Source organism: Salmo salar, chromosome 14 (assembly GCF_965601325.2).
Source record: "Salmo salar chromosome 14, fSalSal1, whole genome shotgun sequence".
Classification (NCBI taxonomy): domain Eukaryota; kingdom Metazoa; phylum Chordata; class Actinopteri; order Salmoniformes; family Salmonidae; genus Salmo; species Salmo salar.
The window spans coordinates 81,461,051-81,477,652 of NC_138304.1; the positions used below are offsets into that span (position 1 = coordinate 81,461,051).

The 16,602-nt window shown below is 43.2% G+C and overlaps 1 protein-coding gene across 1 annotated transcript; it reads right to left on the reverse strand.

Moving 5' to 3' along the window:
* Window positions 1–6,495: 6,495 nt before the first annotated feature.
* Window positions 6,496–11,150, reverse strand: LOC106570277 (nuclear inhibitor of protein phosphatase 1-like). Its single transcript, XM_014142415.3, has 7 exons — window positions 10,994–11,150; window positions 10,399–10,459; window positions 9,829–9,982; window positions 9,365–9,585; window positions 9,087–9,231; window positions 8,904–8,968; window positions 6,496–7,805 (listed from the first exon to the last, which is right to left on the reverse strand). Exons 1-7 carry the CDS (start codon window positions 11,134–11,136, stop codon window positions 7,434–7,436), a joined length of 1,161 nt encoding a protein of 386 aa, XP_013997890.2. The 5' UTR covers window positions 11,137–11,150; the 3' UTR covers window positions 6,496–7,433.
* Window positions 11,151–16,602: the final 5,452 nt, after the last annotated feature.

Below are 16,602 nucleotides of genomic sequence, written 5' to 3' on the forward strand. Positions count from 1 at the left end.
CCACGTCTGTTTGTGTCGTTTGATGTGACAATGACCATAGCAGTTGGTTAGCATGAATAGATCTGGGACCAGGCTACTCAACTATACTTCTCTCACTTTTTAGTACTTTCCCAAAGACAAAAAGGCAGCGTTTTATTTCACTCCCAAGTATTGCCACTGGCGGTAGTGTGTTGGCTTGACAAGCACTTCCTGCCTTTTTATAGGTGGAAAGCAAACCACAACGCAAAATTGGCCCTTTGATGAATACCAATGTGGTATTAGTAATATTTTAAAGGAGCAATCTGCATCTACATTAATTTTTGGACTTATATGTACCCATTGATTCTTGAAGAATCCAACTTAAAAATGCCTCATGAGCTTAGTTCAACTGTCGTAACCCATCAGAACCCAAAATACAGTTGAAGTCGGGAGTTTACATCAACTTAGGTTGGAGTCATTAAAACTCGTTTTTCAACCACTCCACAATTTTCTTGTTAACAAACTATAGTTTTGGCATGTCGGTAAGGACATCGACTTTGTGCATGACACAAGTCATTTTCACAACAATTGTTTACAGACAGATTATTTCACTTATAATTCAATGTATCACAATTCCAGTGGGTCAGAAGTTTACATACACTAAGTTGACTGTGCCTTTAAACAGCTTGCAAAATTCCAGAAAATGATGTCATGGCTTTAGAAGCTTCTGATAGGCTAACTGACATAATTTGAGTCAATTGGAGGTGTACCTGTGGATGTATTTCAAGGCCTACCTTCAAGCTCAGTGCCTCTTTGCTTGACATCATGGGAAAATCAAAAGAAATCAGCCAAGATCTCAGAAAACAAATTGTAGACCTCCACAAGTCTGGTTCATCCTTGGGAGCAATTCCAAACACCTGAAGGTACCACTTTCATCTGTACAAACAATAGTACGCAACTATAAATACCATGGGACCACGCAGCCGTCATACCGCTCAGTAAGGAGACGCGTTCTGTCTCCTAGAGATGAATGTACTTTGGTGCGAAAAGTGCAAATCAATCCCAGAACAACAGCAAAAGACCTTGTGAAGAAGCTGGAGGAAACAGGTACAAAAGGTTCTATATCCACAGTAAAACGAGTCCTATATCGACATAACCTGAAAGGCCGCTCAGCAAGGAAGAAGCCACTGCTCCAAAACCGCCATAAAAAAGCCAGACTACGGTTTGCAACTACACATGGGGACAAAGATCTTACTTTTTGGAGAAATGTCCTCTGGTCTGATGAAACAAAAATAGAACTGTTTGGTCATAATGACCATCGTTATGTTTGGAGGAAATAGGAGGAGGCTTGCAAGCCGAAGAACACCTTCCCAACCGTGAAGCACTGGGGTGGCAGCATCATGTTGTGGGGGTGCTTTGCTGCAGGAGGGACTGGTGCACTTCACAAAATAGATGGAATCATGAGGCAGGAAAATTTTATGGATATATTGAAGCAACCTCTCAAGACATCAGTCAGGAAGTTAAAGCTTGGTCGCAAATGGGTCTTCCAAATGGACAATGACCCCAAGCATACTTCCAAAATTGTGGCAAAATGGCTTAAGGACAACAAAGTCAAGGAATTGGAGTGGCCCATAGAAAATGTGTGGGCAGAACTGAAAAAGCGTGTGCGAGCAAGGAGGTCTACAAACCTGCCTCAGTTACACCAGCTCTGTCAGGAGGAATGGGCCAAAATTCACCCAACTTCTTGTGGGAAGCTTGTAGAAGGCTACTCAAAACATTTGACCCAAGATAAACATTTTAAAGGCAATGCTACCAAATACTAATTGAGTGCATGTAAACTTCTGACCCACTGGGAATGTGATGAAAGAAATAAAAGCTGAAATAAATCATTCTCTCTACTATTATTGACATTTCACATAATGAAAATAAAGTGGTGATCCTAATTGACCTAAGACAGGGAATTTTTACTAGGATTAAATGTCAGGAATTGTGAGAAACTGAGTTTAAATGTATTTGGCTAAGGTGTATGTAAACTTCCCACTTCAACTGTACAAGGTTGTTTTACTCCAATGTTTGTAAACAAAGTAAACGTAGACAAACACTATATAGCCTCAAACATGGTTAAAACAATCATTTTGATATCAAGGATGGTCAGTCCTTGCAGCCATAAATGTGTCTATGAATTTGAGAGTGGTTACATTTCTCCGGGCCCATTCCTCAGCTTTTTACCCAAACAGGGGTAGGAGTATGCTTGTTGTTGTTTCAACTGCTGATTCCCGCTTTAAGAATTCCCCTTCAGCACACAGTGTTTCGTGTTCAGTGTGCCCTGTGTGTGTGTTGCAGACAGACAGTCTTCCCTCTGCCACACCTGCCTAAGAGAGATTTATCTAACACTATCCGACACCTAGAGCTAATCCGGTTTCAGGTTGCACCCTCATCCATGAAATCCACTCACACAGGGAGAGAAAATACACAGTGATGCAGCGCAGGCAGAGGTGTTACAAAGATAATCTTCCCCCGTCACTTTCGTCCTCTGGTTTAAAGGAAACAGAAAGGAAATTTCACAACTAAAGAATTACAGCAGTCAGATGGATGCAACCAGAGCCATATTGTATGGTTGAGAGGGATGAGGGAAAAGAAATGAGAAATAGGTCTGGCTGTACAACCGATTGGCAAACGTACTGCAAATTGAGAAATCATGTGACTAAAGTGATTCAAAAGAAGAAACTACACTATGAAACAAAGATATATGACAAAGAAGGATAGTAAAAAGCTTTGGAGCCGCTTAAATGAAATTTTGGTCAAAAAGGCAAACTCCGCTTCACCATTCATTGAATCATATGGCTCTTTAGTGATTGTTTCATTGGCAAGATTAGTGTCTATGTATGCGGATGACTCAACACTATACACGTCAGCTACTACATCGACTGAAATGACAACAACACTTAAAGAACTGCAGTTAGTTTCAGAGTGGGTGGCAAGGAATAAGTTAGTCCTAAATATTTCAAAAACTAAAAGCATTGTATTTGGGAAAAATCATTCACTAAACCTCAACTAAATCTTGTAATGAATAATGTCAAAATTTACCAAGTTGAGGAGACTAAACTACTTGGAGTAACCCTGGATTGTAAACTGTCATGGTCAAAACATATTGATACAACAGTAGCTAAGATGGGGAGAAGTCTGTCTATAATAAAGCGCTACTCTGCTTCTTAACAACACTATCAACAAGGCAGGTCCTACAGGCCGTAGTTTTGTCACACCTGGACTACTGTTCAGTTGTGTTGTCAGTTTTCAACTGGCTCAGAACAGGGCAGCACGGCTGGCCCGTGGATGTACACAGAGAGCTAACAATAATAATATGCATGTCAATCTCTCCTGGCTCAAAGTGGAGGAGAAATTGACTTCATCACTACTTGTATTTGTGAGCGGTATTGACATGTTGAATGCACCATGCTGTCTGTTTGAACCACTGGCACACAGCTCGGACACCCATGCATACCCCACAAGACATGCCACCAGAGGTTTCTTCACAGGCCCCAAGTCCAGAACAGACTATGGAGGTGCACAGTACTACATAGAGCCATGACTACATGGATCTCTGTTCCACATCAGGTAACTGATACAAGCAGTAAAATTAGATTGAAGAAACAGATAAAAATACACCTTATGGAACAGCGGGGACTGTTAAAAAACACAAACAGACACATGTATACAAACACACGATAACATACGCACTATACACACACACGTTATAGATATGTGTTAGTAGAGTCGGGGCCTGAGGGCACACACAATATGTTGTGAAATCTGCCTTGGTAGCAACTAATGAGAATCCATAATAAATACAAATACATAACTGGATGCAACCACGAGATAAAAACAGGCTATTCAGGTTAGTAGGGAAATAGGGAATGGTGAATAACCTCTATTTGTTTTACAGTATGTATGCCCAAAAGGCAAAGCAACTATTACGTGTAATATAAATACACAGTAAATGTGTGATTGAATTGACCCAGTCCTGTGGACCAGGCATCCAATTCAGTTTCCAATTCAGTCAATTCATGAATCAAAACAATTCCTCATAATAAACAACAGGCAATTTATTAATGAATCATTTACGTTCATGATTCTGAACTGTCTCCAACCCGGCTGTATACATTTAAATATCCCTCCCTTGAATAGCAGGAGTTCCCATGAAGTGATCTGACCGCTGTGGTCTGCTGCCCTAGCAGTGATCCCATAATGGACCTGGCTGGCCTGCCTAGTTTACTGTACACTGGAGGAAAGTCCTTGAGCTGGCTGACTGACCACCACAGCTCAGTCCACAGGGTGGAGTAGAAAACAGTTGCAGTTACTGCATAATGAAGTCATTCCCAGGGTTCAAGGCACAACTACTCATGAGAGAAAGACTGCCTACACTCTGCAGAAGTGAGCACTCGTTCACTACCCCTCAATGTGATCTCACAAATGGACTAGTGGAAATATGTTGGATTCTACCTCTAGCACATGCCTATACCAATTCAATGAGGGGAAGTGATCAAATGCACACTCCAGGGGAGAAGAGAAGGGAATTGGATCAGAACGACTCAGGGGCCTGGTAGGGATGTAGAGGTATAGAACATTGGGTGTGACAAGGTGGGAGAGGGGTAGGCGGCTTTGTGAGGGACGTCACCGGGTGCTTTCCACCGTCTCCCCTATCTCAAAAAATTCTTGAGAGTTCCGCTTCACTGCATGCGACAGGCGATTGAGGTGATCAGGGCCGGTGCAGTCTCGCCACCCCTCCTTCACTCAGCTGTCTCAGCAGGTCACCTGTGGCCCCTGAAGCCTTCAGGGGCCGCTACATCACAACATGTGAGTTGCATAGTCAATATACTAATAGATGCTGATGGATAATATACCAGTATTACAGGTAGTATCTTTTAGTCTCCATTTTGCATTTCATGTGTGAAACTACCAGGAAATATACTTGTCTCAGCCTATACATTCCTGTGTTAAATCATGTGAGGCGGGATTTATTTTCTCTGTAGTTTCTATTATCTCAGTGGTCACAGGTTAACACAGAGGAGAGTGAGAATGGAAGAGAGAGATAGAGAGAATAACAAAAATAATACTTGGATTAGAAAGAAAAAAAAAATTGAGTTCAGAGGGTCGTATCTCATTAAGCAATTGAGAAAGTTAATTAGGCAGTGCTGATAATTATTGCCATGGCAACCTGAGCGAGCTCATGCAAATTTGATTAAGGAGTTGCTGGTTGTTTATCTGCACTGGTGAGACAGAGATGGCGTTCCAAATGCCAGCCTATTCCCTATGTAGTGAACTACTTTTGACCAGGGCCCTGTTCACATTAAGTGCACTATATAGGGAATAGAGTGCCATTTGAGACAAATACAGAGACAGCATAGCAGGGCCAGCGAAGAACCCCAGAGACCCCTACAGGTGAGGTGGTGTAGCTGCATGTTCTCTTACTAAACCCACTCCAGAGTTTCTCTAAATAAGATCACCTCATGGAGCAGAGCATGACTATGGTATTGCCAACATTCCTTTACAACAGACTATCACAAGCATTAAGATGTTACTAAAATATATAATACCAGCCAAAAGGCAAAAAAACTGATAGCTTTGCTACTGACCCTCAAAACTGGAAACAAAGGCACAGGATGTGGGTCTTTGATTGGCCTTCATCACTGTCCTTTTAAAATCAACAATGATCAGTTCAATTCACAATATGAATCTTTGACTGACTATATTATGAACCCAATGTCTGCTACCATCTATTCATTGATACAGAACACTAACAATAATATATTTCCTAAATGGATGAATCTACCTAATAAAAGGTTTAATTTTCCTTCCTAGATGGAGAACATTTGTGAAACTGGTATGAGTTGATAGTAATCCATCGACGTAGGAAGACATCGGGTTGTTTCTAGATTCAACAAAAGAGAGCAGATCACAGTACACGTTGCCCTCTGGTGGAAAAGAGATCAACAATTAGAACACAACATTCAAAATGAGCGACATGTTGACAGAATCTAGTAGAATCCAACACTGCATTGACCATGGAAATACAAGTAATAAAAATGAGCCACATTGTAGATAGCAGTGATCAGCAATCAAATTCTATCTATGGGAGTACAACAATTTAATTGATTTATTCTTATTCCCATAAAACTACAGATTGGTTTTGCGGACAGATTGCTTTTCAAATAGTTTTTGCTTTAACAAACCCACAAGTAACAATTAGAAATAAAAAGAGAGACATGCGTAAAACTCATCACCTTGGAAGAGTAACTGACACATTTTACATGTTCCCAGAACGGACAATCACATTCAGTTAGCGGAAAAATCCATTCATTAGCTGAAAAATCCCTTCATTAGCCATCCCAGGAGCTTCCTCAGTAGATGGCATCGTGTAAAGTAAAAAGGTAAAACTGGGGACATGAAAGCAACACAGCAGAGACCCAGTGGGAGATTTCTCTAGGGACTAAACTAATCCTCCTCTCCCACCATCATCTCACACAGCAAAGAGAGGAGTATGGATTATTACTGTTTATTATACAAATATCAAAACAAAGATATTAATTGTAATTACCATCATGTCACTGTTTAAACATTTTTTTAATGTATTCTTCTTAACTGAATTTCATACATATCTGCCAATAATGGGTTCCATTTCAACCAACCGTCAAATAATTGTATAAAAATAGCAAAAACATAACGACTGTCTCACACACAAACTGGTTTGTTTCTTCCTAATTTCTTTAAAGCCAATTTGGACCCTCAGTTCATAGCCTTGTCTGAGTGGATTACTAAAACGTCTAGCAGTCTCTGTCTGGTTAACGTTACCCTCTGTCTTGACAGTAAGATGGTTTTCAGTGAAACCAACGGCACTTCAAATATCCACAAAGTCAGAGTGAATAGCACATTTATAAGATTGTTTTTTAACAGAGCGGTGTTTCATTTAGTTTAGAATAATAAATAAAACTGTAAAACAAATGGTTCATATGCACCAATCTGTTACAGTAAGTCTTATGATAAGCTTCAAGAAGTCTGCGTATGTGTATAGGTTAAATTAGTTTAAATAGCATTTTAATCTGAGCTCAGACAGACACTACTTTGTCAGTACAAGTGAGATGAGCAATAAAAAACAAAACATGTAATAATATACATTTGAAGCAGACAGACCAACAACAACAAAAAAACATCCAAACCAAAATAATATATTATTTTTACAAACGTCTCCCTATATCAGGGTTGCTTATATATCCCTTTGTCACAGCTTGTACAGTACAGGAAGTTTTGATTGGTTGTTCAGAGATGTGACCACTCTCCTAACTAATACTAACCCCTCCCATTACATTGTCCAGGGAGGTGCTATGTGCAAATTTGAAATGGCACACTATTCCTTATATAGTGCATTAACTTTGGCCAGTAGTTCACTAAGGGAAATAGGGTGCCATTTTGAATACGACCTATATCAGAAGAGAAGGCGTGGGCTTCTTCCCTGGCCACGCCTCCTTGGCGTATTTCTTCTTGCGTGGTTCGTTGAGCACCTCGGTCGTGTAGGGTCCAGGGGCAGGATTAGCAGCAGGGTTGAGGGTGACGGAGGGCTGTGCTGAGGCTGAGGTGGGGGAGAGGTCCACCTCTGGAGCAGGGTTAGGGAAGACCAGCGGCTGGCCTCCTAGGATAGTAGCTCCAGCCTGGGCCGCGGTGGGGAGGGAGCCGGCCTCTCCACTGGTGGGTGGGAGGTCTCCATAGAGCCCTCCACTGAAGGGGAAGTTCTGCATGCGTCTGGCCACAGAGTCCTCCAGACCTAGTGTAGCGTTACCCTCCATCTTCCTCTTCTGATTGGGTAGCAGGGTTTAGGTGGGAATGAGAAGATTGAAGATGGCAATACAGAGGCGTCAGTTATAAAGCACTGTGAAGTACTCTGACAAATGTTTTAAAAAAGGGATTTATAAATGAAATGGGATTGATTGATATGATCAATCTCGATTTGTCAACATACAACCACTTTTAGCATAGATTGATTGCGATCGGTCAACACCAAGGTTATTATAGTTGCTTTTATTTCTATTCTTTTTTTAATTTGAAATTCAGTTTACTTTCAGTTCTTTTTCAGACCTGATTTGCTCATTTGTTTTAGTAGTATACAAATATTTGTATTTTGTTTTTATATTATTTAGATTCAGTTTTAGTGTTAGGAACAGAAATCATGCATTTGTGTTGTATAGTAATAAATAAGGTGATGGTAAGGTCATAGATAGGGTTAGGTTTAAATTATTCATTCAATCTCATTTTGACTTGGAATAGGAATGCAAAAAATATGGTAGAAAGAAACTCTCATATCCATGTTTACACCAATCCTATGCTTTTTTACTTTAGTTGTACATGTAAGAAGAATATAAGGTATTTTCATAGATATCGGTTTTACCATTTAGAAATGAAAGCACATTATGTACCTAGTCCCCCATTTGAAGGTCTCATAAGTATTTGCCCAAATTCACTTATATGTGTATTAGAGTAGTCCCCAAATTTTGGGGGGTTTTGTTTCAGATTAAGTTGTGCCCAATAGAAATTAATGGTAAATAATATATTGTCATTTTGGAGTCACTTTTATTGTAAATAAGAATAGAATGTTTCTGAACACCTCTACATTAATGTCGATGCTACCATGATTACAGATAATCATGAATGAATCGTGAATAAGGATGAGTAAGAGAGTTACATAAATAAGGTATAAATAAATAAAAAGCTAGATACATTTACACACCAGCTTCAGTAGCTTGAAAACACCATTTACATTTTTGCCCAAAGTAAGAAAAAGGAAACAAAAAAAAGCATAAAGTAAGAGATGGACTTGAAGAAGTAAAACAACTTTTACAATTTTTCCCAAGAATCATCCCCGGCATAAAGTAAGAGATGGACTTGAAGAGGTTTACCTTGATAGGGACAACAGCAGTCTGTACCATGTTCCTGAAGCGCCCTACTGACGGGTCCACATCCTCTGTAACAAGAAAACACACAGGATTACATTATTCATTGTGTGTTCTTGCATGTCTGTGTGCAGGCGTGTGTCTATGTGCACGTGAGTGTCATCATCAACCCTAACTACAGTAACACACCTGGGTTGATGACCTCCTCCTCCTCGCTGAAGGAGACCCTGCTGCTCCTCCTCTTCCTCTTGGGCCTCACGATGTCCAGGTTTCCATCCTCGATGGTCAGGGTGGAGATACGCTTGTTGTGGGCCGTGTTGAACTCTGTCAGGTTCTAGAACAGGGGAAACAAGAGGATAGCTGTGGTCAGGGTCATCAAACAGATCGAGAAACAAGAAAATGATACTACATAAGTTGCTTGCACAAGACATGAATCTCTCTCCCAAGAACACATGACACACCCTTACCTCCAGCTCGGTCTCCTCCTCAGGTAGACCCAGTAGTCCTTTGAGCTCCTCATCCTCCCCTGCCTTCACCTCTCCCCCAGGTATGGTGCTGGTCTGGGGCTGGGGCTTCTCTCTCAGGGTGTAGACCCGTGTGGACGCCCCGAACGACATAGTGGAGTCGATGGGCACCTGCTGGGGCTTGTGGGGCTCCAGACGGATATGACCGAGAAACGTACCATGAGCTGAGGGGACAGTGTGACATGGATTGTCCTTTTTCGAAATTTCACTTCATGTTGACATACTATATATTGTATTTGTCATCTACAATGATGTGGCATGACCCAAATCTTTTTGTACCAGGGCCCAGCAAGCTATGGTTCTCTTTCTTGAACGAATATTTACACTGAAACAAACACTTGACAACTAACTTAAGTGTCAGACGACCAAGGAACACTGCAGGATACTAAGCAGTACTAGATACTCACTGCTGTTGAGGTCGATCAGGAAAACCCTCTTGAGGTGTCTGTGGTAGACCAGGGCTGAGTGGACACGAGAACACGACTGGTGATCTATGGTGAAGTCACACACGTCTGGATTCCGCCCAAACAGATAATATTTCTTCTCATCAATGATTAGCTTCTACAAAATGAAAAAAAGGCAGGATGAAATGTGAAGAGTTGCCCATCTCAGGTCATGGACTGGTATTGCAATTGTTCTGTATATATATATATACACACAAAATATGTTTTATTGTCACATACACTAGATAGGTGCAGTGAAATGTGTTGTTTTACAGGGTCAGCCATAGTAGTATAGTGCCCCTGGAGCAAATTAGGGTTAAGTGCCTTGCTCAAGGGCATTTTAGGGTTATATTACATGTAGGTCTTTGACAGCCTTGGAATCCAAGGAGTCAATTGATACAAGCCATGTATTCTGCACACAGGCATTGCTCTTGCTTCTTCTATGTGTGGTTATTTTTGGTCCAGCACCAAAAGCTGTTATTGTCATAAAGGTGGAAGTTGGGGTCAGGGTTAAGACTAGGCTAGTAGACTTACCTCTACTAGCTTGTCTCCCTTCACCACATCTAGATGGAGTCCAGGGGGAGGTTTCCCTGCCCTGACAAAATACACATACGGCAGACACGCACAGTGAACGTTAATTGCATGCCATAATTATGCCTTTATTCAAGACTGTGGTTTCACTGCCTTGCTGCAAAAGTAGTTGAACAAGACTATGGGTTTGCATGCCATTTCTTCTAATAATTTGTGTAAACTGCCCAAGCAATATTCTTACTGTAATTCTTATCTCGGGAAAGGAATAGGATTGCAAATCCTGCATAACAGTAAGCATTCGGGAACACCAATAATGTTACGCCATAGACCTTTATCAAACCTTGACGCTGGATTTCACTGACAAGTTAACGTTAGTTAGTAGAATGTTCTTCAACAGCTAGCATACGACTGTGACTGAGCACTTCAAGATCATAGCCAAGTTAGCCAGATAGCTTGCTAGTTTCTAGTAAGTACACTGCAGCCTATTTCGATACGACTATCTTGTTTATTTCGCCGACATGGACCTTACAACACTCTACTGCATGCTTTTGATTTTTGACAGTCAAAATTATGCATTAGACATCGTCGCAGGTCTTACCATGACGGGCAGTCAAAAAGAGGTGTGTTAGTGCTTGAGTTTGCTGCCATCTTACACCGTGTACAAGTGAATGCTGGGAAAGTGAGGACTTCAGGTTCGTCTGTAGAAAGCTGGGTATCGTAGTTTATGATGAAATACTTCATTGAAAATTTGCCTACTGTTATGTTGAAGTTTAGATACAATTGTGGAAGTTTGTCACCATATTGTTGTTGATTATTTTGCTAATCAAGACATCAAAATTGTTAGTTATTTTCATTGCAAGCATAAATTTAGCCAATCAACATTTTACACTGCATTAGCTGTCACATACCATTGAGGACCTCAAACATAAAACAAATAAAGGGCAGTCAAATAGGGAGATTTTGGTGAAAATAAATACATTCTAAAGAATTGGTCCCATCACAAGTATCAGTCATGCATGTTGATAAACCAAAATGTTCTGTCTTTTTATTAAACAAATTCCAATAGCCATTCATGTAAGTGGACCTGAAACAACAGGAGACATTCTCTAGGCCGTAGTGGACCTGAAACAACAGGAGACACTCTCTAGGCCGTAGTGGACCTGAAACAACAGGAGACATTCTCTAGGCCGTAGTGGACCTGAAACAACAGGAGACATTCTCTAGGCCGTAGTGGACCTGAAACAACAGGAGACACTCTCTAGGCCGTAGTGGACCTGAAACAACAGGAGACATTCTCTAGGCCGTAGTGGACCTGAAACAACAGGAGACATTCTCTAGGCCGTAGTGGACCTGAAACAACAGGAGACACTCTCTAGGCCGTAGTGGACCTGAAACAACAGAAGACATTCTCTAGGCCGTAGTGGACCTGAAACAACAGGAGACACTCTCTAGGCCGTAGTGGACCTGAAACAACAGGAGACATTCTCTAGGCCGTAGTGGACCTGAAACAACAGGAGACATTCTCTAGGCCGTAGTGGACCTGAAACAACAGGAGACACTCTCTAGGCCGTAGTGGACCTGAAACAACAGGAGACATTCTCTAGGCCGTAGTGGACCTGAAACAACAGGAGACACTCTCTAGGCCGTAGTGGACCTGAAACAACAGGAGACACTCTCTAGGCCGTAGTGGACCTGAAACAACAGGAGACACTCTCTAGGCCGTAGTGGACCTGAAACAACAGGAGACATTCTCTAGGCCGTAGTGGACCTGAAACAACAGGAGACATTCTCTAGGCCGTAGTGGACCTGAAACAACAGGAGACACTCTCTAGGCCGTAGTGGACCTGAAACAACAGGAGACATTCTCTAGGCCGTAGTGGACCTGAAACAACAGGAGACATTCTCTAGGCCGTAGTGGACCTGAAACAACAGGAGACATTCTCTAGGCCGTAGTGGACCTGAAACAACAGGAGACATTCTCTAGGCCGTAGTGGACCTGAAACAACAGGAGACACTCTCTAGGCCGTAGTGGACCTGAAACAACAGGAGACACTCTCTAGGCCGTAGTGGACCTGAAACAACAGGAGACACTCTCTAGGCCGTAGTGGACCTGAAACAACAGGAGACATTCTCTAGGCCGTAGTGGACCTGAAACAACAGGAGACATTCTCTAGGCCGTAGTGGACCTGAAACAACAGGAGACACTCTCTAGGCCGTAGTGGACCTGAAACAACAGGAGACATTCTCTAGGCCGTAGTGGACCTGAAACAACAGGAGACATTCTCTAGGCCGTAGTGGACCTGAAACAACAGGAGACACTCTCTAGGCCGTAGTGGACCTGAAACAACAGGAGACACTCTCTAGGCCGTAGTGGACCTGAAACAACAGGAGACATTCTCTAGGCCGTAGTGGACCTGAAACAACAGGAGACATTCTCTAGGCCGTAGTGGACCTGAAACAACAGGAGACATTCTCTAGGCCGTAGTGGACCTGAAACAACAGGAGACATTCTCTAGGCCGTAGTGGACCTGAAACAACAGGAGACATTCTCTAGGCCGTAGTGGACCTGAAACAACAGGAGACACTCTCTAGGCCGTAGTGGACCTGAAACAACAGGAGACATTCTCTAGGCCGTAGTGGACCTGAAACAACAGGAGACATTCTCTAGGCCGTAGTGGACCTGAAACAACAGGAGACACTCTCTAGGCCGTAGTGGACCTGAAACAACAGGAGACATTCTCTAGGCCGTAGTGGACCTGAAACAACAGGAGACACTCTCTAGGCCGTAGTGGACCTGAAACAACAGGAGACACTCTCTAGGCCGTAGTGGACCTGAAACAACAGGAGACACTCTCTAGGCCGTAGTGGACCTGAAACAACAGAAGACATTCTCTAGGCCGTAGTGGACCTGAAACAACAGGAGACATTCTCTAGGCCGTAGTGGACCTGAAACAACAGGAGACATTCTCTAGGCCGTAGTGGACCTGAAACAACAGGAGACACTCTCTAGGCCGTAGTGGACCTGAAACAACAGAAGACATTCTCTAGGCCGTAGTGGACCTGAAACAACAGGAGACATTCTCTAGGCCGTAGTGGACCTGAAACAACAGGAGACACTCTCTAGGCCGTAGTGGACCTGAAACAACAGGAGACACTCTCTAGGCCGTAGTGGACCTGAAACAACAGGAGACATTCTCTAGGCCGTAGTGGACCTGAAACAACAGGAGACATTCTCTAGGCCGTAGTGGACCTGAAACAACAGGAGACATTCTCTAGGCCGTAGTGGACCTGAAACAACAGGAGACACTCTCTAGGCCGTAGTGGACCTGAAACAACAGGAGACACTCTCTAGGCCGTAGTGGACCTGAAACAACAGAAGACATTCTCTAGGCCGTAGTGGACCTGAAACAACAGGAGACACTCTCTAGGCCGTAGTGGACCTGAAACAACAGGAGACATTCTCTAGGCCGTAGTGGACCTGAAACAACAGGAGACATTCTCTAGGCCGTAGTGGACCTGAAACAACAGGAGACATTCTCTAGGCCGTAGTGGACCTGAAACAACAGGAGACACTCTCTAGGCCGTAGTGGACCTGAAACAACAGGAGACACTCTCTAGGCCGTAGTGGACCTGAAACAACAGGAGACATTCTCTAGGCCGTAGTGGACCTGAAACAACAGGAGACACTCTCTAGGCCGTAGTGGACCTGAAACAACAGGAGACATTCTCTAGGCCGTAGTGGACCTGAAACAACAGGAGACACTCTCTAGGCCGTAGTGGACCTGAAACAACAGGAGACATTCTCTAGGCCGTAGTGGACCTGAAACAACAGGAGACATTCTCTAGGCCGTAGTGGACCTGAAACAACAGGAGACATTCTCTAGGCCGTAGTGGACCTGAAACAACAGGAGACACTCTCTAGGCCGTAGTGGACCTGAAACAACAGGAGACATTCTCTAGGCCGTAGTGGACCTGAAACAACAGGAGACACTCTCTAGGCCGTAGTGGACCTGAAACAACAGGAGACACTCTCTAGGCCGTAGTGGACCTGAAACAACAGGAGACATTCTCTAGGCCGTAGTGGACCTGAAACAACAGGAGACACTCTCTAGGCCGTAGTGGACCTGAAACAACAGGAGACATTCTCTAGGCCGTAGTGGACCTGAAACAACAGGAGACATTCTCTAGGCCGTAGTGGACCTGAAACAACAGGAGACATTCTCTAGGCCGTAGTGGACCTGAAACAACAGGAGACATTCTCTAGGCCGTAGTGGACCTGAAACAACAGGAGACACTCTCTAGGCCGTAGTGGACCTGAAACAACAGGAGACACTCTCTAGGCCGTAGTGGACCTGAAACAACAGGAGACATTCTCTAGGCCGTAGTGGACCTGAAACAACAGGAGACATTCTCTAGGCCGTAGTGGACCTGAAACAACAGGAGACATTCTCTAGGCCGTAGTGGACCTGAAACAACAGGAGACACTCTCTAGGCCGTAGTGGACCTGAAATGCTTGTCAATGATGTAGAAAAATGTGGCCTTCGCTCATTAGTAGCCCCAAGGACTGGTTGCATGGAGTAAAGGGGAAGGGGAAGCATTAAGACCAAAACTCCCCAATTCTCTACGATTTAAAATGTTTTTCCCCTACTAAACACATCCAAATAAAGAAAGCGCAGCCGTTACTTGATCACAGTCATGCTGAGGTAATCCTGCTTAATGTGTAGCTCCTGTAGACTGATGCCCCTGGGCTTTTGAGTCTGAGCAGCTCCTGAGCAGATTCAACACCTTACAGGAGGAGAAATAAACCCATGTAAGAATGTGTATACACTGGCAGCCCAATTCTGATCTTTTTTCCACTAATTGATCTTTTGAGCAATCATATCTTTTTACGAGTTGATCGGATTGGTCAAAATACCAATTAGCGAAAATAAATCTCAGAATTGGACAGCCTTAGACTACAGGCCCAATCTAATTATCACACAGACAAATCCATTGTCGAGTTGGTTTTGAAACTGCATACCGAGGCCTTATCCAGAAACAACCCCTACCCCAAGACACATACCCTTTTCATACTACTTAGCCTAGCCAAGCTTAGCTGTTCTGTGTTGGCCTGGTTACACATTGACACTAGTTGCTGGAACTGTGCTGGTAAGGACAATGTGAAAATAAAAAGATCTGAACCAACATAGAACAGTTCAGGTCACCCCTATAGTCAATCAGGCATTAGAAGCTAGGGTCTAGGCCTCTCAAACAACTCTGGACCTAGAAGCCAGTTCCACTGCATGTTTAATTGTTCCCCTCTAATCAGGGACTGATTTAGACATGGGACACCAGTTGTGTGCAATTCATTATCAGATAGAAAAAGAAAAGCAGCAGGCTTCAGACCACGTGGGGTAAGAGTTGAGTACCCCTGGTCTAGGCGTTGTTTCTGCTGCTGGGCTAAAAAACAGACCTGGCTCTGATTGGTGCTCAGCCCATACGTTGATGCGTCTGTCTCCAGAATTACCACCACTACACAGGTTCCTGTTGTGCTGCATGTGGGCCTGCACTACCTCCAGCATGTGAGGTGATCTCATTCAGGTCCTCAAGGCAACAGCGGTTGAAAGCCAACAATGACCTTTGGCCCTGGCAGGAGGTACATAAAGGGGGACAAATGTGCCATAATCATGCATATAAATACTAGACTTGAAGTACTGAATGGAATACATTTATCTGAATGATGCGCAGACTTCCAGAGACTGACATAAGTCCCTGGAGGAACAGTATATTATGCCCTATTTTTCAAAAACCTATTTTTCATTTGAGCCATTTGTGGACGAAGACCTATAACTATCCACTTACCGCAGTGTACACCCATAGCTTAACGTCCAACAGTGGTCCAGTCATGTCGTCCACAGAGTACAGGATATTGGTTAATTTCATTAAGAAATCAAATAGACCGGTGTGCAATCAATGCAACACTGCCACAACAGCTTGTGTGTGACCAAGTATTTCATGGTGAAAAAGGTGGATAAACATTATATAAGACCTACTGAGGAAGGGCTCTAGCTTTCTCTATGAACAGGGACCCTCACCTGGTTGACCTCGATGTCTCCAACGCTGAAGACTTCCCTGGCAACTGTGGCAGACAGCAGCTGGGACAAGACATCATCTGGAGGGCTGACCTCTGTCACAGCAAGTCAATGGAAAAGCATCACAATTTGGTAC